General features: G+C 37.3%; 1 protein-coding gene across 13 annotated transcripts in view; it reads left to right on the top strand.

Annotated features, from left to right (window-relative positions):
- Positions 1-25,706, top strand: part of KCNT2 (potassium sodium-activated channel subfamily T member 2) — a 351,003-nt gene that overhangs the window by 139,379 nt on the left and 185,918 nt on the right. For all 13 annotated transcript variants that reach the window (XR_011535342.1, XR_011535341.1, XR_011535339.1 and 10 more), the window contains exons 9-12: positions 9,184-9,364; positions 10,569-10,733; positions 12,512-12,648; positions 15,579-15,642. Coding sequence is in view for 8 of the 13 variants with exons in the window: in XM_070602415.1 (XP_070458516.1) it covers positions 9,184-9,364; positions 10,569-10,733; positions 12,512-12,648; positions 15,579-15,642 (547 nt within the window). In the remaining 5 variants the exon portion in view is untranslated. The remainder of the gene's footprint in view (positions 1-9,183; positions 9,365-10,568; positions 10,734-12,511; positions 12,649-15,578; positions 15,643-25,706) is intronic.

The following is a 25,706-nucleotide window of genomic DNA, read 5'->3' as shown; positions in this document are numbered from 1 at the left end:
CTGAATTCATTGAACATTATTATGTGTCAGGCATTTTACTGAACAGTAGTTCATTTAATTCTCATAGTAACCAAATGAAGAAGTTAGTATTATTACATTTACTTATCAATGCGGGAGCATGAAGTTTCAAAGGCTTCGGTAATTTACCTAAGTTAACATTAATCATGTTATAAGTTAAATGTTTGATTATTAATTTATGGTATTATTATTAGGAGTAGTTGAGGTCGAAATCATTCACTTCAGGAATTCTTTCTTTCTTTTTTTTTTAAAGATTTTATTTTTTTTCGTTTCTCTCCCCAAAGCCCCCCAGTACATAGTTGTGTATTCTCCGTTGTGGGTCCTTCTAGTTGTGGCATGTGGGACGCTGCCTCAGCGTGGTTTGATGAGCAGTACCATGTCCGTGCCCAGGACTCAAACCAACGAAACACTGGGCCGCCTGCAGCGGAGCGCGCAAACTTAACCACTCGGCCACGGGGCCAGCCCCAGATTTTAGGAATTCTTTTGAGTGTAGGCTAAGGTGTCATATTCATATCTGTGTCACTAACATACAGCACGATGCCTGACACAAGTAAAACATCAATAAATGTATTCGTATGGATAAACATGACTTACTTTTATGTTAGTAGGTTATGTTTTTCCATTATGAAACAGTTACGTAAAACTTTATAGCACCTATTGGTTTTATATAAATCTTTTTTTCTTATTTATAATTTACAGGTATCTTTACAATAGAGAAATTATAAGAAAATTATATTCATTTGCAACTGTCCATTTCAAAGTCAGTCACCACAAGTGAACCTGAGTAACTTGTATTCATATTAACTAAACAAGAAGATAAGTAGAACATAGTGTGATATTGATTTATTTTTTTATATCTTAAAATTGCAGTAAGTTATTTAATTTCAAATGTTTAGGTGAGGGATACAGGGCAATAAAAACTTTGTTACAAATAGATATTCACTAGAATCAAGCATTTTAAGCAAGCTTTTTCAAAAAATTATTACTGCCCATTCAGAAAACAATATTAAATTTGATTACTAGAAAATTTAAAGATAACAGCGTTTGCTAGTATTCATCAGCTATGATTACTTATCTTTGCATTCTGCATTATTAAATTCTTCTGCTACTTTCAATTCAGGATATGATTTAAATAGTTAACTTGGTCTTTGATTGACTGAAAAGATGTTTCTTTTTTACGATAAGGCAAAATAGAACATTTCGTTTATGAATGTGCTGTATTTGGGCACGTTCTTGGATTTAGTTATCAGAAAATCTGCACCCATCATTAAAATCACTTCTGGGTACAGACACAAAATAATAATTAACTGAAATTCATCAATTATGATCGGGGAGAATAGGCAGTTTTCATTTAATAATGGCTCCAAAGACATCTGTGGAAAAAATGAGATAACAATCTATATTAAAATGGATTATAATCACGGAATAGCTTCAAATCTTTGTATTGCATGCTGTAGCATTCACAGTTCTAGGAAAAACAGCTAAATGAAATATATATAAGTGAAATATTAATGTTTATGCATAATGCAAACCAGGGTTATTTCAATGCTAAAACTGCCTTAACCTCAAGAAGTATATAATGAAGTAACGATAAACGATCTGTGTATCCACCTATCTTGTAGATACACTTTTTCTATCCCTTCGTAAAAGTAGCTGATTTATTGTTTGGATAGGTAGTTTATGTGATCAATCTAAAAATATTTTTATGTGAATGATTAACATAGTTCTGTAATATTAAGTTTTTATACTTCTTATCTTCAAAACATTCCTAGTTGTGTTGCCTGTAACGAAAAGAGAATGTAATAAGTTGGCAGATACTCTTAACATTCTCCACGTGTTGCATACATGCTTCCTAAGTGGCATCAGGAAATGATGCTATGGACATATAACGTGATCACAGCAGTCTGATCTCTGCCTTCTTAGTACACTCCATGTCTTAGTGTTTACTTTTGTAAAATAAAAATATGGAACAAGTGATTTTCAAAATACTTTTTAAATCTAATTTTTATGATTCTATGAGGAGGTTTGAAAGACTTTTTTTTTTCTCCTAAATAGTACAAATATTCTATCTTTAGAATTTGATAAGCTACTGCAAATTTCTGCCAATTTCCCTTCTAAACTATTTCTAACCATCATGTAATGTGATTTTTTATAGAAATACGAGAGGGCAAAAAAAAAAGTGGTTGCAGAACTTAATATGAAAGTAACAACAGAGTCCAGAATGTATGTTTATTGTAGGCAAATCTCTTTCTAATATTCCAAGTGATTTGTTTCTTCCGTAAAACCTAAGCTAGACACTTATTTATTTTATTTATTTATTTATTTATTTTTTTGAGGAAGATTAGCTCTGAGCTAACAACTGCCACCAATCCTCCTCTTTTTGCTAAGGAAGATTGGCCCTGAGCTAACATCCATGCCCATCTTCCTCTATAGTTTTTATATGTGGGATGCCTCCCACAGCATCGCTTGATAAACAGTACATAGATCTGCAGCTGGGATCCGAACCAGCAAACCCCGGGCCCAGAAGCAGAACGTGCAAACTTAACCACTGTGCCTGCGGCTGACCCCCTGAGCTAGATGCTTTTCATGTTGCAATAGTAATATAACTAAGCTGATTAACTGAACACAGTCTTAAAGTATGCAATATTCACTAACAGTGGCATGAATGGGGTATCAGGTAAAGCTTTTGATTAGTATTTAATTCAATAATTCAGATAGTTTCTAAATATGTTAATGACACAGAAAATTTAGAATGTAACAAGACTAAATAAATACAAATTTTATATTTGAATATTAATTTGATTTTATAAAAAGACAAATTTTTAGTTATACAATTTACTTGTATATTATACAAGCAGAATGAGTTTCAATAAGTACGTCAGTGACTTTCAAATTTCTCATTTATTGTATTATTTAAGTAGCGCTATCTGAAACAAAAGCTGGGGTTACCAATACTAATTACGAGGGAGAGTAAAACCTAATTTGCTTGTTTACAGTACTTGAATATTTCAATTGATACTGATTAAAAGGTAGTGGGAAAGTCAATAGATTTATGGAATCATACGCCTCCTTTAACAAAGAAGTATTTAGTCTTGCCACTTAATTATGTTAGATTCCACAATTAAGGCAGCGGTCAGATAAATATTTTTGTGTGCTTTTTCTTTCTTAAATTGTATTTACTTTATATCTAAACATACTAAATGGCTTGGTGATTTAAATATCTTCAATAGAGATCTGCATATTTTAAGTTCAGGCCCTCATTCATTCATTCAACAAATATTAACATCATTCTGTGTTTGGCACTATTTTAGGTGCTCAAGCAACCTGAATGAAGGAAGCACATGGCTCTCTGCCCTAACAGACCTCCATTCTTATAGAGGGTTATAGACAATGGACATCAAACCCAACAAATGACCACACTGTTTTTTTTTTTTTTTTTAAAGATTTTATTATTTCCTTTTTCTCCCCAAAGCCCCCCGGTACATAGTTGTATATTCTTCGTTGTGGGTTCTTCTAGTTGTGGTATGTGGGACGCTGCCTCAGCGTGGTCTGATGAGCAGTGCCATGTCCACGCCCAGGATTCGAACCAACGAAACACTGGGCCGCCTGCAGCGGAGCGCGCGAGGTTAACCACTCGGCCACGGGGCCAGCCCCAATGACCACACTGTTTTGTTTTTTTTTTTAATTAAGCGTGATAAGAAAGATTAGGAGCATATATCATGATGAAAATTGGAATAAAGACTTGAAGGGTGTGAGGAGTTAGGCATGACCATATCCGCAGCAATAGGGTTCCAGCCAGAGAGAACAGTCTGTGACAAGGGCCTGAGTCAGGAACAGGCCTGTCATGTTGGTCAAAAAGCAAGAATGCTAGTGTGGCTGGGGCAGAGTAAACCACAGGAAGAAGGGTAGAAAATGAGCTCAAAAGGCAGAGAGAGAGAGGTCAGATTGGGTAGTGTGCTATAGGCAAATAAAAGAACATTAGATTTTTGTCTAAGTGAAACAGAGAACCTTAGGGTTTTAAGTAGAGGAGTGACATGATCTGACCCGTGTTTTTGTAGGACAAGTCTGGCTGATATGTTGACAATAGGCTGTTGCAGTGGGAGTGTTTATCATAGTGCAGGGAAGAGAAGATGAGGGCCTGGGTCATTGTGGTACCTGTAGTAATGGTGAGTAGTGATTGTGGATTCTGGTTACGTTTTGAGGCTAGAAACAGTGGAGTTTGCTAAGGGTTTGGATGTAGGTTGTGAAAAAAAGACAGAAGTCAAGGATGACTCCAAGATTTGGGCCTAAGCAACAGGAAAGCTGTATTTGCCACCATCTGATGTTGAAGAATTTGGTAGGAGCAAATTTAGAAAGGGAGTTTAGGATCCACTTTGGACACATTAACTTTGAGATGTCTATCAGAAACAAAGAGAAGAAGTTGAGAGAGGCCTTGGCTGATGCGCGGCATGTGTAAGGAATAGAAGTGAGGTTGGTGTGACTGGAGGGCAGTAAGCTGGAGGATGGTCTTAGAAGATGAGGTCCGAGAAGAGCCAGAGACTTTTGGATTTTATTCTGAAAATGACACAAGGGCATTGAGAGTTATGAACAGGGAGGGAACAAGATTTGACCTATAATTTAAAAGAATTACTCTGATCTTGGGCTAGATATTGGAGTATTCTCCACCTTATTTTATATTGGGGGAAGGAACTAAATTCAACTATTTATTATAGAAATATTTATTGACTTACAACATAACAGGTTAACATCAATATTTTAAAAATGTAATGACATTATTTTCCATGAACATAAACAGTGACCTATTTAAGGAGACTCGATGAGAAATGAGCTGGTGAGCCTATTCAAAATCAGAGTAAAGCTCTAAAAGTAATTCAGTGTATTCACCTTTATCAGCCCTTTGAGAAAAGTTGATTTTTGTTTTTGCGTAATAATACCAAACATGTAACAGCTTCTGTGGGAGTCTTCATTTTCATGTTGATTTAGAAAGCATTACCGTATAGCAAGTCTTTAAGCTTAAGTGTGATATTAATAAATATGTGAAAGGCTCACATGATTTTCCTAGATCAAGTAAAATGGCATTTTGCATAAGGATTATAAAAAATGATTGTAAGTATGGATTTAACTACAGTTATATCAAGGAAATTAAATACCTTGGATAGCAGCATGGTTTATTCAACAAAATTTGTTAAAATTTATAAAGGTCATGATAGGTATTTTCATTTGTATGGTTTGGTAGATCGGAAAACATGGCCATAATATTTTGTGGCTCCTCTTATGAAGGGATGGAGTCTATTTCTACACGCTTTGATGTACACCTCTCCTGTGACTTGCTTGGCAAATAGACTGAGGCAGATATAGCTAAGTCTTAGGAGGGCTTACAGCTGCCATCACTGCCCTGAGACAGTATGGAAGCTGGTAGAGTCTAGTGGAAGAGCAGAAGTCACATAAAGAAGAACCAAGGCACACAGCCAACAGTGAACAGTGACCAGTTGGCAGAGGAGTGGGGTCATCTTGGACGTTCCATTCCAGCCAGACTTCTATCTCAGTGCAGCCACATGAGTGAGCCCAAGAAAATCAGAGAAGCTTTCCCCCTCAAGGCACAGAATCATGTGAAATGATAAATGGTTATTGTTTTAAGCCACTAAGTTTTGGGGAGTTTGCTATGCAGTAGTGAAAAAGTGAAACATATGAAGGAAATATTTTCTGGAGTTTGTTTGCACATATAATTTGAATATGGTTTACCCAGGTCTTCTTTTATTCATTTAGCAGTTAGTTACTGAGTGGTTACTACGCACTTTGTACTAAGTGCTTTAGGAAAGAAAAATATAAAGTATGCATAGTGTCCTTAGGGTAGATAATAGTTGAGTTTGAGTGAGAACTATTAAACACTAAATATAGGTGTTTTTGTAAGTGTTTTCATCTAAGACATGAACTCGTACTTGCTCTAGGAGTTCAGCAGGAGCACTCCCACTTGAGATTCAAGGAAGGCTTCGTGAGGGAGGCCATATTTGAGCCAGGGCTTCAAAACAGGGGAATTATAATCAAAAGGAGTAGATGGGGCAAACGTAGACACAGGGGTCAAGGATTATATATTCTGATAAGTAAACAGTCCAAATGGTAAGTGAAGGGAGATAAAGGAGAGCAAAGCTCAAGGAAAAGCAGATTAGATCCAGATGCCGGAGTCTAGATAATTCTCTATGTACCACGTATCTATTGATGAATAACAAGCCGCCCCCAAATGGAGCAGCTGAAATCAGCACAATTTGTTGTTCCTCACAATTCTGTGCTGATAACCAGGGCAGTTTTTCTGCTGGTCTGTCCTGTGATTACTCTTGGCTTCAGTCATGTGAGGACATGACAGGAGCTGGAGAGTCCAAGATGGCCCCAATCTCATGCCTAGCAGTTGGTGCTTGCTCTCAGCTGGGACATTTTGGTTTTCTTCCGGAAGGTCTCTTATCCTCCATTAGACTGTTCTGGGCTGCTTCGCAGCATGGTGGTCTCAGACTTCCAAGAGAGTGAGAACAAGAGGCTCAGGGTCTCACAAGGTCTAAGCTCTGCAACCCACACAGCATCACTTCCCCAATATTCTACTGGCCTAAACAAGCCATTAGGCAGCTCAAATTTAAGGACATGGAGAAATAGATTTCACTGTTGATGGGAGGTACAGCAGTATGTTGCAAAGGGGTGTGAACCTAGGGAGGCAGTTTATTGGCAACTATTATAATAATCTATCACACCACAAATATGCGAGTGTTCTTAAGCAGTGAGAATCCAATAGCTTCCTTGAACCCAGGATTGACATATCCAAGCTGTGTTTAAAGAATAAGTATATGGTGGGGCAGCCCAGTGGCATAGTGGTTAAGTTCGCATGCTCTGCTTTGGCTGGCCAGGGTTCGTGGGTTCAAATCCTGGGCGCAGACCTGCACACTACTCATCAAGTCATTCTGTGGCGGTGTCCTCCATACAAAATAGAGGAAGATTGGCACAGATGTTAGCTCAGGGCCAATCTTCCTGACCAAAAATAAAAGAATAAAGAATATGAGTATGGCCCTCATCAGTAGGTTACATTAGAATAAAGACAAACTGAAGACCAAGAAGCACAGTGGGAGAATTTTCTAGTAGTTTAGGTCAAGGTAATATATGGCTGGATTAGGAAATATATATTTTATCTATGAACAGAGATTGGCTTTTAATGTATAGTTATGCAAAATATAGTAAGCCTTTAAATAACATATGAATGCTTAAAAATAGGTACCTTAATTATCATCCTTTCTTCTTCGTCTATTTTATTATTTTAAATTAAAAAAAACCCTACTCCACAGAAATGTTTAGTGTTATCAAAGAATTACCTTTGGTTACCTTAAGCCTCCAGCTGAAGAGTCTTATAATTAGCTTGGCTATGATACTGCATAGGAGCAGCTGAGCAAATAAACTGAGATGGATCAACTCATTTGACCTGGCAGCTCACACAAAATTCCGAGGCATAGAACAAGGACAGCTTTGCTGAACCCTTCTGGAGACCGGGAGTTAAGAAAATACAAAGAAAAAGAACAGCTTCTGCCTCAAAAGTAAAATGATGACAAACACCTACTGTTTCTCTACTGTCCCTTGATCCGTCTACCTGTGCACCTACCCGTCTGCCTAACTGCCACTGGCTTATACTCTGCCTTAAAAAAATAACTTAAGATAATTGAATATTTATGATATGTAACTGAGAAAAATAGGGAGATTATTTTAAAAGGCTAGAAACAGAATGTCTGGAATTTAAACATTGAATATTACTTCTTCATGGCCATGATAATTGAGTTATGTCTGTTTGTGCATAGAAGTTGAAATGTGCATCCAAAAGTATGTAGTAATGGTTTTGACTGCTTAATAGAGGTATAATTTGCATACCCTAAAATTCACTCATTTTAAGTGTAAATTTCAATCATTTTTAACATATTTACAGAGTTCTGCAATCATCATCACATCTAGTTTTAGGACATTTCCATTATCCCATTCTCACCATCAGTTCCAGGCAACCGCTAATCTGCTTTCTATCTCTTTTCTGGGCATTTTATATAAACAGAACCATACAATATGTGGTCTTTTACAACTGGCTTCTTTCACTCAACGTGCTTTTGTGGTATATCCGTATTATAACATGAATCATTACATAATTCCTTTTTCTTGCTGAATAGTATTCCATGATACACTGATTTTTATGTTGTAAATCTCATATCTCCCTCCAACATTCTACAATATATATGTATTATTCATGGTCTTACTTTGCTCTTTTTTTTTTTGGCGAGGAAGATTGGCCCTGAGCTAACATCTATAGCCAATCTTCCTCTTCTTGCTTGAGGAAGATTATCACTAAGCTAACATCTGTGCCAATCTTCCTCGGGGGTGTTTAATGTGAGATGCTGCCACAGTGTAGCTTGACCAGCAGTGCTAGGTCTGCACCTGGGATCCGAACCTGCAAGCCCTGGGCCGCTGAAGTAGAGCGCATGAATTTAACCACTATGCTACCAGAGTGGCTTCTGCTGTTTTTTTTTTTTTTAAGCTAGTAGCAGCAGTGCTATTTCTAATGTTCTTTTGACAATTCTACTTTGGTACATCTTGTAACAATTTCTATCCTGCTCCCTTACTTTCATTCCATCAAAAGCTTTGTAAAGATGATTGATCCATTTAAGAACTTATTTTGAGAGTCACTTGGCAATTGTTCACTCCTCAAGCCTTTCATACATATATATGAAACACACACACACAATACAGTAAATTATCTCTCTTCCTGTGGGAAAAAACAAGGGAAGACCATTGATAATTTGACAGGGAATAGATTTAGCAACGTCTGGTCTCTACGCTTCCTTGATGTGCATTCAAAATGTTTGTGTGTCACCCATGAAATTCAGTCTGTTCATTTTACATGCTACTCAAATATAATTTGTGATATTTTGGCTACAATTTTTGGCTATTAATCAAAATAAGACTATATCTGGTTGATGTAGGGGAAAAAACTTAAAAGTTATATTTTCCTGAGAATACAATATATTGTACAGTAGAAGATCCCAGCTACGACATGCCTTTATGAAATGTGCTTTAGCTATCCAAAGAATAATGATGAGAAATAATGTGCCCAAATGCAAAAGTTTTAATTTTAATGCACATTCGTTTCTTTAGCATTTGTGGAATCCAGCATCTGGAACGAATAGGAAAGAAGCTCAATCTCTTTGACTCTCTTTACTTCTGTATTGTGACCTTTTCTACCGTGGGCTTCGGCGATGTCACTCCCGAAACGTGGTCCTCCAAGCTCTTTGTCGTTGCAATGATCTGTGTTGCTCTTGTGGTTCTGCCTATACAGGTAAACATAACCGTGTTAATTTCTTCAGAAATCTGCAAAGTCTTATGAAATCTAACCTTCCACATTTAAAAAGAAATCTAGCATGATTTATTAATCTAACAGTAACATATAAACACATGCTGCTATTTCATCTAGTCAGTTGGTTAAAATTGTCTCAGAAATGCCTTCTTATATGATATTAGAAACACTGAGAGTTTTTTTCCTCCAGTCACAACTGATAGCTCACATTTCGTTTCAGTTCTCCTAGATGTTTCTTTTAAGTTTAGGGTATTTAGCTATATTATTTCTAGGATAATATAGTTGTTAATTATAGAAGGATAGATCAAGGAAATAAACTTGTGAAGGGTTGAATTCTCTTGATTCTTGAAATAAGCTAAAAGCCATACATTGTAATGAATAAAACTTGGGTACATATGTCAGTCAACCAAAACAAACAAAATCAGAAGAGGGGATGGAACTATTATGCACCGTTTGGGGAAGTGAATAGGGAGGTTGCAAAGGAACAGAGATATAACGTGAAACTAAAGCTACGTGGATGCAATCTCCAAATCTTTTACTATGAGCTCTGGGTGTCCGTGGGCGGGCAGGTCAGAAACACGATATAGCAAATGCAAAGCAAACTTGTATGGTCCATTACACAGCCTTTGGCCACAATGTGTCTAAATATACTTTACATAGGTATAAAAATGATCTTCCTACTCCTATTCAATCACGCAGGTCATCCTTCCCAACGTCTGTACCCTATAGCCTCCTCTTCCCTTGCATGCCAGCTACTAACAACTAGATGATGGCCTTGTGTGTGTGGTAAGGGTATCTGCCATTGCATGAAATGTGGGCTGAACCTGACGGAAGAATGTGGAAGAAATGCCAATGAGGCTTTTCTCTTTGACACAGCACGTGTCATATCATGGCTACATGCTCTACTGGACATAAAGCAGAGGCACACACCTCTTAGTGCCCTATTATGATATAATAGGAAAATCATATTGATATGTTTCCTTAGAGACTGAAGCCCCTGGGAGGCATTAGCAACCTCTGCAGCAACCATATGAAAAGCCTATTGTTGAAGGGAACACTGATAAATTGATAACTCAATGAGATCCATCTAATAAATTGAGCATATCTCATAAACAGTAGATGTATTAAATTGATTTTTATTTTCATGTCCAGTGTTTTTCATTCACATGTGGAAAATACATTACAGTTTGAACAGCTGGCCTATTTGTGGATGGAGAGACAAAAGTCAGGTGGAAACTACAGTCGACACAGAGCTCAAACTGAAAAGCACGTTGTCCTGTGTGTCAGCTCACTGAAGATTGATTTGCTTATGGACTTTTTAAATGAATTCTATGCTCATCCGAGACTACAGGTCCGTTTAAATTATTTTGTGCATTATACTGAATCATACCTACTAACATATTGTCCAAGTCAATTAACTGATGGTGCAGTCTGCATTCTGGAAGATTTTTATTTATACACTCCAATTTAGAAAGAGTAAGTGAAGAACTACAAATATAACCAGGAACATAGAAAAAATATTGGAGGAATGTACAGTATTTTAAGTTTCGTTCTGTATCTACACTAAAAGACAGATGGACTTATGTTAATGCTACAAAGAAAGGTTTTCTTTGAATTAAACGGATGGCTTTTTTTCTCCCTCGGGTAATGCATAAATGATATTTTTATGAAACAGTGAAATTTAACATAAAATATAATAAAACAATGAAAAAAATCATTTCAATATCATCTGCTCACTTGAATATTTCAGAATTTTATGAAGTGTTGCTGATGGAAATGTGGAAGTCTGGAAGTTCCATTTTTTTCTTTTGTTTCCTGGAGTGTAACTAGGTCCTATTTATAGTAACAATAAATGACCAAAAATTGGATAATAACTAGCTGAATTGAGAACATGAATTCAGAAAAATCTCTTCGTCTATCTATGAAGATAAAATTCTCAGATACTTCTTTCATTTGCCACGGTACTAGGCTAATGCAGATTTAGTAATGTTCCTTGCTTAATCCAGTCTAAACATCAAAGAGCTACTTGAAAGTCTTATATTTCCTCCATAATTTGTGTCAAGAGGTTGGAAAATCTCGAGATCAAGACAGTACTTAGTATATCTAATTACCCTTCCCTTAAAAAAGATAAAGAGTTTTTTTGTGAATAATTGGAAATATTCTTAAATATTATTTTTAATATATTTTTAAAAAATCTAAATTGTAAGTGATACTTATATAATACATTCATTTGTTTTCATGTAAATTAATTTGCATTTTTGGAGAAACTCCATATTTACTTATTGGTTTTTATATTATTCATATTAAATAATTTCAAGCTTGCTCATTATGACCCACAAAGAAAAATCTATTATGGGGAAAATCTGATCCCCCCCAAAATTTGATCCTTTGTAATTTATTTTGTCTAATATCAATATAGAGAATTCTGAAAACTCCAAAAATTCCTGCTAGATATTTTTTAGAGTGATAAAATGGTGGATATTTACCAGAGAATTTTAATTCCTGTAGATCAGTTGTTTTAAATCATTTCATCACTAAATACCTTCGTGTTTTTTCTAAAGGACCATTATTTTGAAATATTTTCATCTCAAACTTTCTTATTTAATTTACCTTGTCAGTATTACCAATATTTTTATGAAACCTTATCCACTCAGATCGTCATCAGAAGTTTTTCAAAATCGTCAGCTCATAATAATATTACCAAATGATAAAAATCACCATCACAGTTTTTATTCTGAAAATAAGAGCTTGAAGTATGAATTAATACGTAAGAACTTCTGCCTGGTGTACAGTGTATGTTTTAGAATGAGCCTGAAGTTATAGCTGAAAACTTCACAGGCTAGAAAAGTGTGCCTGGTGATGATCACCTTCTCTCCATGGTACTAAGAAGATTGGAAAAGGTCAGGAAGAATTTATCAATTTATTATATTTTTATATGTTTCGGTTATGTTTATTGTAGTATCATGTTATTTAAAAAATCCCTAGGTTTTAAATGAAGAATTTTATTTATTAACAAGAGTTCATGTCTATTTTATCATATTGCACAATGTTCTTAGATATTCTGTTACCTGTGTAGCATAAAACGAAGCATTGCTCTTTCTATCCCACTGCTCACTTTGTTTTGAATAGGATTACTACGTGGTGATTTTGTGTCCTACTGAAATGGATGTGCAGGTTCGAAGGGTACTACAGATTCCAATGTGGTCTCAAAGAGTCATCTACCTTCAAGGATCAGCCCTGAAAGATCAGGATCTCTTGAGAGCTAAGTAGGTATCCCTATCTTTTTTCCACTTTACCATGCTTTAATATTTTTTCTCTCCTCCAAATTTTAGTAATTTCAGTATTATAAGACGTATTTTAGTATTTTTGAATACAGAGTTTGGCCTTAGTCCCACTGCTGGTCAAATTGAAAGGTTAAAACTATAAAATCAGGTGTTTGGTCCTCTTTCTCAGTGTGAGGATGTTCAGCTGACTGTGTCCACATGCCTCAAAGAGGGTGACGTGGTGCAATTATCTCAGGCTGTCAGGCATCAGCTGCGTTATCCAGACTCCCTGTTGAAGAACAGTGTCCCACTCCCTGAATACCATTTTTATTCCACAAATAAAAATCTTGGGCAAAACGTTGTGTGAGATGCCCAAGCAGTTTGAGTTGGGGTTTAAATTTTAGAGAGTTTGTATTATGTACTGGGCAGGTAACACCTGGATCGCCTGGTGTCAGAGATGAGAGTCCTTGGGGGCTGGAGGAATGAGGAAGGTGACAGGACCTACTTAGTCGTTCTCTTCTTGTTGCACGTGTGCCAGCAAACCCGGCTTGAAGGTGGCATCGTCTTAAACATTTGTCACAGGTCATGGGGGTTATTGCACGTGAACAGCGTGAGAGCAGGGACCATGGACACCAGGAAGTTAGGGTATCTGCAAAACAACATATGTCATTTCAGAAGCCAGAAGAGATCCGTAGCAGAGGTAGCTTTGCTCCATCTTTTCTGTTGCTTTCAAAGTTTTGAACGTCTTCATGTTTATCCTTGAGTTGTCCTACATGCTCTTTTAGATTGAAAAGTCTCCTCATTGTGTTTTATAGCATAAGTGATTTTTATTTGTTGTTGTTGTTTCAGTCTTTTTTGGACAGCTTGAGTATATGTGTTAGTGGGTATGTGTGTGTTTGTGTTTGTTTCTGTGTGTTCTTTGCGTGTGTTTGTGTGTGTGTGGGGGAGAGGAAGGTTGATGGAAAAGAACACAAGAAAACTCCCAAACTCCTTTTCGCTGCTTAATCCTGCAAGTGATGACTAGATATCTTGTCACAGGAACTCTGACATTACTTTTGATTTATGTATAACAGTTCAATTTAGCTGAGATTTTTTTCAATGATTTAATAACTTCTGAAACAGAAAGTCATTAGAAACTATCAGGATATAATGAATGGTACATGATTGGAAAATTAAGCTTCTTTGAGAATATATTGGTATTTTTGGTGATTAAACACTTCAAATATGTTGTCACTGTACACATCACAGTTCTATAATTAATCACATTCTCACAGTACCTCAGGTAAAACACAGCTTGACATGTTTGCTAATTATTTGATATCTGCACTCATTATTTGAAAGCTCTAAAGAAATAGTTGCTTAGGGGTCTGGCCCCGTGGGGTAGTAGTTGAGTCTAGCGCACTCTGCTTTGGCAGCCCAGGTTTGTGAGTTCAGATCGCAGGCACAGACCTACACTACTCATTAAGCCATGCTATGGCGGCATCCCACATACAAAGTTGAGGAGGATTGGCACCGATTTTAGCTCAAGGCTAATCTTCCTCAAGCAAAAAAAAAAAAAAAAAAGAGGGAGATTGGCAACAGATGTTATTAGATCAGAGCGAATCTTCCTCACCAAAAAAAAAAAAAAGCAATGGTTGCTTAAACACTAACATATGTAATTTTGATCTTTATATTCATATGAGTAGATAATCGTTATACCTAATTATTGTGTAAGAGCTAAGTTCTTCACACAATAAGAATGAGTAATGCCATATTATGTTCAATATGCATTTGTGTGATAAATGAAGACTTTTTACTCCCTAATAGATTAATCTAAGCTATTTGTATTAGCTATTAGTATCTTAGGTAGATGCCATCTAGGATTAACATAACTCATTTATTATTAATAGTATTAAAATTATTTCTTAGCAAAATCGTATTACAGAAACATTCCTCCATAGGAATGAGAAAGGGTGCAAATGAGGGTCAGGGAGAGGTAGCAGGCTGGTAACATGAGAGCTGGGTTGAGAAAGAAATGAGATGACAGAGTATCCATCTTTATGTTCATTTCTTATCGTAATGTCGTGTAAAGATTTGGGATTTCACGATAATTAAAACATTCTGCAACACAATTCTCCATGCAAGAAACCAGGAGTTGGTTTCTGCAAACCAGTTCGGAAGCTCAGTTGCATGAGTTTTGAATTTTTCATTGAAAATGATGTTTAGAAGATGTTATGCAATGCTCATATTATCTTAATAACCGTGGCTCAACATTTTCCCAGAACAGTTTGGTTTGGTCTAATTCCACTTTTATCTTTCCTCTCTGAAGAAAGTATTTCTTGGAAGGAAAGATTTATTTTATCCTCTTGAACCAGAAAGATAAGTCATTCCTCATTTTGGAAATAAACATTTTTATGCTTTGAGAACATTATTTATCAAGCACTGAAACGTACTGTTTATCACTAAATTTAGGAAGTACAGAACTTTAGCATGAGGGGAAGGGGTCTGGAATGAGATGATGAATTATCTCCAGGAAATATAAAATCATAGTATAGTCTGACTTAGGAAGACGAAGTAGCTCTCTTCTATTATCTCTCTTAGTTTAATTGAGGCATTGCAGTTAAAATGTAATTCATCATAAAATAAAGGCCAATACAGCTTCCTTAACATAAACAAAGCACATATATGAGAAAACATATAATCATAAAAGAGAACAAAATTTGACTTTTTCTTAACTTCTCTCATTATAAACTATCGAGTCATATAGCCAATTCAGCAACAATTATTTTGTTCAAAAGTCCAGTCATGGTCTGCTGAAATCCAGCTCTCATTAAGGCTGAAGGATCTTTGGAGTCTACATGTACCTTGTGTGCATTAAGCACTGAAATTCTAGCTTTCAGATAATACATGGATATTTCAGTGTGTGATTATTTTCTTTTGCTGTCTGCATTTAGGATGGATGATGCTGAGGCCTGTTTCATTCTGAGCAGCCGTTGTGAAGTGGATAGGACATCATCCGTAAGTTTCTAAAATCTCTTAGTACTGTTCTTTTCACTTTAGAAGTTTTTTGTGTTTTTTTTGTGTGTGTGTGTGAGGAAGATTGGCCCTGACCCCTAACATCTTTTGCCAATCTTCCTCTTTTTGCTTGAGGAGTATTGTCCCTGAGCTAATATCTGTGCCTGTCTTCCTCTATTTTATGTGGGATGCCACCACAGAGTGGCTTGACAAGCAGTGCTAGGTCTGTGCCCAAGATCCAAACCTGCAAACCCCAGGGCGCCGAAGTGGAGCACGTGAACTTAACCACTAGGCAACCGGGCTGGCCCTGCAAGATTTTTTTAAATTAAATTAAATTTAATTCTTTTTTTCTTTGCTGAGGAAGATTCGCCCTGAGCTAACATCTGCTGCCAATCTTTGTCTTTTTTCCTTTCTTTTTGTGAGCCGCCACTACAGCATGGCCACTGACGGACAAGTGGTATAGGTCTGTTTTTAAATCTGCCAACATTAAATATCCGTGACTTTAACATTTTATTAAAGGGAAACAAACATCTCTAAACTATCTTTGCCATAATATGAAAATAGTTGCATCATTGACTGTGTCAGCAAAAGTGTTTTTGAAGTGGTTTCTACTAATCCTTGGGTTTTCCGTTGGTCACAATGACACGAGTCATATATAAACAGAGCTAGACCATTTTTAATTAAATATATCCTATGCTGTGTAATTTCGTTAAGATGATCTCAATTTCCTCAACTCAAAAACAAGGCAGATGGATCAGACAGTCTGCATTAGAATCAGCTGGAGGGTTTCTCAAAAATATGCATTCGTGAAAATTCTATTCAGGATACACGGGGTGGGGATTGGGAATCTGTGTGGTTTAAAAAGATCCGCAGGTGATGTGGAAGTACCTTCTAATCTGGTAATCTTTGTCTTGTATGATCTCTGTGATGCATTTTTTAGATCTAAGGTTCTATAAACTCATAATTAACTGAATTGTATAGTTTACTAAATTATAACTTCTATTTTTTAAAAGATGCATTTTAATTTTATTATTTTAAAAAAGTGCCTTATTATTTTAGGTTTAGTGGGTACTGTTACCTCCTGCGTTTCTAAGCCAATGAGCACATCTCTAGCCATATCTATGGTGCACAGACAAATGAGACCCTTGGGGGCTTCTGTAGTGATGGGGGGAAAACAAAATATGCATGGGTCTTTTAGGGACCTGTTTTGCCCTTTCTGGAACATCTAATAGGTGTGCTCTGTAGGTCCTGAATGTGGCTGGTTTTGTGTTGTCCTCACTCTAATTTACCTAAACTTCTTACTCATTTTTAAACCAACTTTCTCATCCTCTGTTTGAAGAGAGCTGTTACGGGTTGAATTTCATCCATCCAGAACTCATATATTGAAGTCCAAACCCCCATAATGTGAACTTATTTGGTGATAAAGTCTTAACAAGAGATAATGAAGTTATGATGAGCTCATTAGTAGGGGCTTAATCCAGTATGAGTGGTGTCCTTGTAAAAAGGGGGAATTAGGTGACAAGTATCAAGGAGAACGCCTTATTTACATAAAGAGAGCCATCTGTAAGCCAAGGACAGAGGCCTGGAACACATCCTTCCATCACTGCCCACAGAAGGAACCAACCCTACCAACACCTGATTTTGGACTTCCGACATCCAAGACTGAGACAATAAATTTCAGTTAAGCCACCCATTTGGTGGTACTTCATCCCCACAGCCCTAGCGAACTGATATAAGGGCATAGACCAAATAAATGGTTGCAAAATTTGTAAGATATTTCTCTCCAAAATGTATATTTTTAAAAATTCATCTGCTCCCCCCCTTTTTCACAGTTACTATCTTAATTCAGACCAGACTCTCCTCAGTTCACTTAAGTACTATTCCAATAGATTCTTAATTAGTTTGGCACCTTAAGTGCTCCAAGCATGTTTACTGAATAAGTGAATTTGAATTGAACATATTCTACTTTATGTTTCTATGGTTATTCAACTTATGTAAGTGTGAATCGCGTGCCCCTCAAATAGTAAGCTGGTTTCCAAACACTTGCAGCCCTCTGGTAGGTATCTATAATGCCTTTGTGAACAATGGGAGTTTAATATTAGGAAATAAATACACAGTGCCTTTCAGAGTTCTCTTTACAATGAGAATTTGGGTACTTTCAGTTAAACAAACGCATTCCATTTCCTCCTGACATTCTACTAAATTGACGGGAAAGGGATAAAAAGGTTTCACTCATGAGGACAAAGGAGATAGTAGATGAGACAAGTTTGGAAGTTAGAAAGCAGATGGATGAATGGTGACTGACTTAACAGACAGAAGGGAGTTAAAATTTAAGTTGAGAGAGGAAACAAATCGCGAGCAGGCTGCTTTTTGCCATGGAGCCTCAGAAGTCTCAGGAAATAGAAGTACCAGATGCCTCTGCAAGGAGGGTTATATGTAGGACTAAATATATGAATAGCAATTAAAAGTCTGTAAGAGAAGCAATTCTATTCCCTGAATCCCTCCGTATATCCATTGCCAGGCACTTTCCCCACCCTGGGAGGAGAGGGTTACTGTTTGGAGAATTTGGTCCATGGATACCTGCACTCAGAAACACTGGGTGCGGCTGAAGGTCCAGATAAAATTCAAGGTAATTAAAGAACAAGTCGTCTCACTGAATGTGAGATGCTTCCCTCAAATGACTCTGAGGACCCTTACAGCCAGGTCCACATCTCCAGTGACACAAGACTGGAGGAGTTTTCTCTGGGGAAATGGTCCCTCACAAGAGAAAATGCCATATATATATATATATATATATATATATATATCACACACACACACACACACATATATACATATATGCATACAGATATATATATATATATACCTATCTATATAAAGTGTGTGCATAGATATAGAGTCTGGAGTTCCCCAGTACAATATCATAGATTGATCACCTTATCGTAAAGTTCGTGTGAAAATAAGGTCCCTGTGTTCACTCAGGTCCCAAACAGCGTTTGAGTGCATCCCTCCTACATATGTTCAGACAACAGGGATCACTGGACATTTAAGGAAATTCATAATAAGAAAAAGAAAGAATAGGGGCTGGCCCCGTGGCCAAGTGGTTAAGTTCAAGCGCTCTGCTGCAGGCGGCCCAGTGTTTCATTGGTTTGAATCCTGGTCACGGACATGGTACTGCTCATCAAACCATGCTAAGGCAGCATCCCACATGCCACAACTACGAGGACCCACAACGAAGAATATACAACTATGTACTGGGGGGCTTTGGGGAGAAAAAGGAAAAAAGTAAAATCTTAAAAAAGAAAAAGAAAAAGAAAGAATAAATGAGCAAACAAGAAAAAGTCACCCAGAAAAGAGGAACTCAGAGGCAACACAACAGCACTGTGCAATTTTGGGAGAAGAAGTAAGTCTTAGAATATATGATAAATATCCTCAGAGTAATAGGAGAAGATGAGGAGCGTGAAAATATATAAAACAAGAATTCTAGGCTACAGAACAAAGCAATTCAAGACAAAACAAGAAACAGGGAACCAAAAAGAGCTCCTGGAAGTTAAATAGAGAGTAACACATGAAAAAGTAAATAAAAAGTGTAGAAGAAAAATTTAAGGACATTGAAAGAATGAAGAATATTAAAATGAGCACTTAAGCCAAATAATGGAAAAGTGGAGTCAAAACATGAGAAAATTAAAGGATTAGTCAGGAAGAAACAATATCCATATAGTAAGAATTTAAGAAAGGGAATCCAGAAGGTGGTGCAGGGGAATATTATCAAAGATATGATATAGTCAAATTTCCCAGACTGAGAGCATCAAATTGAGAGGGCCCACCTATTACAGAATAATGGTTAAAAAAAACCTGCACTGAGGGCTGGCCCGGTGCTGTAGTGGTTTAAGTTCACTCACTCTGCTTCTGCAGCTCAGCATTCACAGACCCAGGTCTTAGGCACAGACCTACACACCGTTCATCAAGCCATGCTGTGGAGGGGTCCCACATACAAAAACAGAGGGACATTGGAGCAGATGTTAGCTCAGGGTGAATCTTCCTCAAGCAAAAAGAGGAAAATTGCAACAGATGTTAGCTCAAGGCCAATCTTTCTTACCAAACAAAAAAAGAAACAAACAAACAAAAACCCATTATACTGATCAGAGAGAATGAGAGAAGAGAAGGACCAAGAGAATGAATGAGGAGAATGAAATTGAAGAGGAAAGAAAGAAGAAAACATTCAAAACTAAGGATGGAGAAACAATGTTTTCAGACTTCTCGACAGTAATACCAGAAGCCAGAAGACAATGGGACAATGCTTTCAAAATTCAGGAAGATGTTTTGCCACCTAGATTTCTGTATCCTGGCAGAATTTTGGTCAAGTAAGAAGGTAGAAAGAAAGTTATTTACAGATATTAAAGATTTCAAAAATGTGCAATCCTCAGGAAGCTGATAGAAAATGTGTTTTACCAAAACCAGAAAGTGAGTGAAGATAAAAGACGACTCAGAGGAGAAAATGGGAATTCCCATGGTTCTGGAAAAAAGCAGATACTAGACCAACAGCTGAGCAGCAGGTTCTGAGTGCAACAGGGAGGGCTGCCTCTGGAAAGAGAAGAAATCGATGCAACTGATGTGGGTGAAGGTATGGAGAGGAGATTTCTGCTTCTGGGCAGATGTTATGGACTGCATTGTGTCCCACCGAAATTCAAATTGACCTACTGAAGCCCTAATTCTTAATACCTCAGAATGTGATTGTATTTGGAGCTATGAGGTCATTATGCTGGGCTCTGATTCCGTCTGAGTAGTGTCCTTCTAAGAAGAGGAGACTGGGACGTACAGAGAGACACCAGGGATGTGCGTGCACACACACAGGAAAGGCCACATGAAGAGGCAGCAAGATGGCGGCATCTGCAAACCAAGGAGTGAGGCCTCAGAGGAAAGAACCCTGCCTGCACTCTGATCTTGGTCTTCCAGCCTCCAGGACTCTGAGAGGATAAATTTCTGTTGTTTAACCCACCCAGTCTGGGGTATTTTGTTACAGCATCTGTAGCAACCGAATACAGCAGATTTTGAATTAGTGGTGAGTAGTTAGGAAACGAAACAAATGCCAAAAGAGGTCCTTATTACCTCTAGAGGAAAACAGATCATTCAAGATTGGAAATATAATTATAGCACTCACCATGGTTTACCATAAATAATAGTCATAATAATATGAACACTGGATATTGATCTCACCGAGATTGTTATTGAACTTTTCAAAAGATGGAGGGAAGGGAAATTGAGAGTGGGTTGGAGTGGGGAAAGGAAACCTATTTCTTCTGTTCCACAGTAGGAAGCCAGGAGATAATATGTGAAATTGAAAAATTAAGAAATGGTAATAAAGTCATGTTTAGACATATGGAAGCAAATAGCAGAATAATAAGTTTTAGTGACTGCCTCTGTGGAGTGGAAATATGGTGTGGGAGTAGGAAAAAGAGAGGAAGCTGTTCTTATCTGTTGTGAAACTTATAGAATTATTTGTCTTTTTGAAGTATGTGTGTGTATAGGTTTGATAATATTTTTAATTAAGCGGGATTTGGAAATATTTCTTTGTCTAGGAAAAAGTTGATTAGGCTAAGAAATTAGCCTTTTGTTTTGGGGAGGTAAACGGGTTTCTTTTCACACCAGCTCAAAGTCTGAGATGCCAGCCAACTGGTAGATATTCAGTTGAACTGCATATGTTTTGTATATACTTAGATTTTTTTTAATTCAACTTTCGTCCAAAACCTCGATTAATTTATTCCATGTTATTCACACCTGTGATTCAGGAGATGCTACAGGTCCTGCCCACAGAAGCCTAGTAAACAAGGTAGAATTCGACAGCTGTTGTTGAAAGAGGTGGCACACCATAGCTGTGAAAATTTTGGCAAAGTAACAAGAGACGTTGCCTGCAGCCGCAAAGGGCAAGGAATGACAGGTACCGCCAAGGCTACTTGGTTGTTTAAGCAATCAAAGTTTATTGATAAAGGGAAGCAGAACAAGGAGCAGGGATAAAGGGGAACAATAAATCGGTACTTACAACATCCACACCACAATCAGCCGGGGATGTCCCAATAGCATGTACGGCTGATGGGAGTGCTGATTGTGCGGGTCTGAGGCAAAGTGTCCGTTCCTCCATGAGACTTCCCCGGCTGATTGTGGTGTGGATGTTGTAAGTACCGATTTGTTGTTCCCTTTTATCCCTGCTCCTTGTTCTGTTTCCCTTTACCAATAAACTTTGCTTAAACAACCAAGTAGCCTTGGTGGTACCTGTCATTCCTTGCCCTTTGCGGCTGCGGGCAACAAGAGATCAGTAGATAGAGAGCATGTAAATCCTTAACCGCCCAACAGGGGACTTCTGGTTGCCAGTTCCCCATGTGAAGAGCGTGGAAATAGCCACTCTGTCCAAATAACAAGTAAAAACAGACTGAACACACTGAAAAATGAACAACTCTTCAAAGATCTGTAAGACAGGTAAGGACACAGGGAAAACCACTGCCCCCGAGATTGAAGAGCCCATCAGGCAAATACAGAGAACAACAATTTTCCGGAGAGGAGACTTAAGAGTGGCTACCACCTTGGGAACCAGGGCAGGGGCAGGAAAACGTGAACTGTAATTGACGAATTGCTAGAGGCTTGGTGTGGACAGTTCTGAAAATTAAAAACTCCAGGAGTACCCAATCTTAGGGCGTGCCCACAATTTTGTGAGAAATTCCCTTCTCCAGCAGGAGGAGGCAAAAAGGAACCATTCTGAAATAGCCAGGGTACTCTGTTCTTAACAAGGCCTGCCCTCGGGACCAAGGATGTAAATTTGGGGGTGCTAAATGTGTGGATGTAATTTAAAGCCACAGGACTGGGGGATCCCACAGAGATTGCATATAACTAGTGAGGAGGAGTTTTTAGAGGGAAGCTAGGTGCAGCCCGTTATTTAGAAGTCATGAAGTGGAGGAGAATTCAGCAAAGACAGAAAAATGAGTAAGGAAGAGATCCAGCAGAAAGGGGGGCTCTGCAAATTAAGTGAAAATTGCGTTTCAGATGGTTGGGCCTGAATAATGGTCATTGGATTTGGCAATGTGTAAGTCATCAGTAGCCATAAAGGATGCAGTTTTTGGTGTAATATTGGGTAGTTAAAGCTTGAAACAAGTTTGAGAAGAAAGTAGGAAACTCTTCTGCTTCCAGCCATATAAGAGTAGTTAGGACAGGAATAACCCAACACAAATGTTTAAATACTGGATAAAATATACAAAACAATCATTTTCAGACTGGACAACAGACGGCGCAAGACTTTGATCTGTGAAGGGAAGGAAACCAGTGAGATCAGCCCTCAAACCTACTCTGCTTTCTACCTGGAAGCATTTACCAGATTCTGGTGCAGAAAAAGTGAAGCCAAGCAGTTTATGAGCTGAGGAGACAGAGATCTGAGACGACGGGAGAGTGAGTGGGGATGTACGGAACAGAGTACCAAGAAGAGAGAGCCATGCATGAAAAAGCTCCAGTAATCTGCATAGGGGTCCCCTTGAGACTTGGCTGAATACTAAGCCACACGGGTGTAGGATGAGACTCCATGAGACCAGGCGGAGAACAGTAATTAGGAAGAGAACAACTCCCAGGGCGATGCTAAGAGAAGAGCCAAATCTGGTGCGCGGTTAGGAAATGTAGACTTCTGACCAAAAAAAGTAGAGACTTCGTCTAACACTCTAGATGTTCACTAGAGACTTGAGAAAGGCACACTATAGGTGTAGGGGTAAAGTCATTCTAGAATAGAAGTACTCTAAAAATAGCTTACCAGAGCTTAGAAACAAGCTTGCAAAGGATAAAGCTTTGCACAAGTGATTCTTGCCAGAACAAAACTCAACATTCTTGGAAGGATAACAAAAAATTTAGAGACTCAACAATGTACCATTCAAAAGGCCCAGCCTCAAATAAAAAAGTACGTGATATTCAAGGAAGCAGAAAAAAGTCTCTCATAACCCTGGGAAAAAAAAAATCAGTCATCATGAAAAGATCTAGCCGTGACAGAAAAGATGAAATTACCAAACCTTTTAAAATAACTTTAGAAATATGCCCAAGAACATGAATGAAAGCATGAACACGTTGAAGAGGGAAATGGAAACTATTTTTTTAAAAAAGGTATTCTAGAGCTGAAAAATAAAATATTGAAACCGAAAATGCCACTGGATGGGCTCAACATTAGATTAGACGCTGCAGAGGAAAATATCAGTAAATTTCAGGAATGCACGGTATAAACTATTCAAACTGAAGTGCAAACAAAAAGAAAGAGGAGCAAAAAAAGAAATAAGACCAGCCTCAGTGACCCATGGGATTATAAATATACATATTATTATATGTACATGATAATATATATACACACAACTATTAAGTAAGTGTTGTGTCTGCTTTGTTCAATTGCTTATAAGTTGGGAGCAAATTTATTTACATATATTATTTTAAGTTTCATAATTCAATTTTACTTTATTAGTGATCCTAAAATATTAAGCATTAATTAAAATATTAAAATATTAAGATAAGTTAGCAAAATATATTCAAAATATAAAAAATAAGTCTATCTTATGCTAAGTGCTACAGATATATTTTATAAATTGAAAATTCAGTTGAAAGTGCCCTTTGGTCAGACCAAGGTCTTGGCATTTTCTGGGTCATAGACTCTATCTGAGAATCTAACGAAAATCAGAAATTCTCATGGAGGAGACTATTCATGTATAAAATTTCATCTACAATGTCTGAGTTCTTTCATGGGTCACTTGGAGTTCAGTAAAAAAAAAATCTCTGCCGTAGGTAAACTGCTTTATTTGAAATCCTTGGAACGTCAACAAATAACTTTTAGATATTTCAAATTATAAGTATTGAATTTTCTGGAGACATTTTAGCTGATTTCGATTTATAGATAAATTGACTTTAGGTAAAATATTCTGTTTTCACAGGAGCAGTAGACACCTAGGATGACTTGATAATACTCTATGTTACTTGTTTTATTATTATAGGCTTTTTATTCCAAAGTTGTCACAGTCGATACTTTTACTTTTTTGGTTATAATTGAGTATCTGATATAAGGATGAATTTGTCAGCAAGGAAAGTAAAAAAAAAAAAAATCAATATCATCCTCTGCTTTTAGAAGAATGAATTAAAAATCTTGTTTCTGTGCCAGTTTTATTATCTATATTAGAAAAATGTTTATTTTCTGTTGCTCGTGTGACATTTGCGCCATAACATTGTGATTTCCTTTATCCTTAATTCTCCATTCACAGGAACATAGATGTTTATTATATCTTAATGGGGCACAATACGTGAATAAAACCAGGAAGATTTATGGGCCTTTCGGATAAGCACTTCATTCCATCTATTTATCCACTGAATTGAAATATTTACTATGCTGTCTGTGCACCTAATGCTCTTTATATTATCTCATTTCATGCTCACTATATCCCTATGAAGTAACTATTGTTTTTCATCTTCATCTGTGAAATGTGAATGAAAGCTAGGGATGGGCTCAGAGTGAGTAAAATATTAAACATGGCCCTTGTCTTCATGGAGCCTACGGTTTAGTGGGCATCAACTTAAAAATCAATTAAGTGGAGCAAATACAGAACACGATGGGGACAACTAGCATGGACCTGAGTAGAAGAAAGAGCTTCCTAGGGTACGTGACAAATGATTCTAGACAAATCTTGGCATATCAGAAGTCCCGGAGGCTCAAAAGTGGAGAAGGCATTGTCACCGGAATAAAGAGTCCAAAGGCTGGGGCAGTAGTTTGGGGACAGTTTTAATAAAGCATCTTGCAGGCCCTGTTAAGAAGTTTGGACTTGATGCTAAGAGTAATGAAAGCCACTGTAGGATTTGAAACAGCCGAGTATAGTGATCATATTTTAGTTTGAAAGGGGAATGAATCTGATAAGATCAAAAATTAGTAAAAAGAATATATATTTATATAAAACGAGATAGATAGGCTGGCTTGGAGGCTGTTGCCTTTACTCCAAGCCAGAAGTGACAGTAGTTCATCTGGACTCAGTGAGGCTGGGGAGAAGTGGACATTAGAGCAATATTTAGAA

Source organism: Equus przewalskii, chromosome 31, assembly GCF_037783145.1.
Source record: "Equus przewalskii isolate Varuska chromosome 31, EquPr2, whole genome shotgun sequence".
Classification (NCBI taxonomy): domain Eukaryota; kingdom Metazoa; phylum Chordata; class Mammalia; order Perissodactyla; family Equidae; genus Equus; species Equus przewalskii.
Note: the sequence above shows the minus strand (reverse complement) of the source record. Positions and strands in the feature narration are given on the sequence as shown.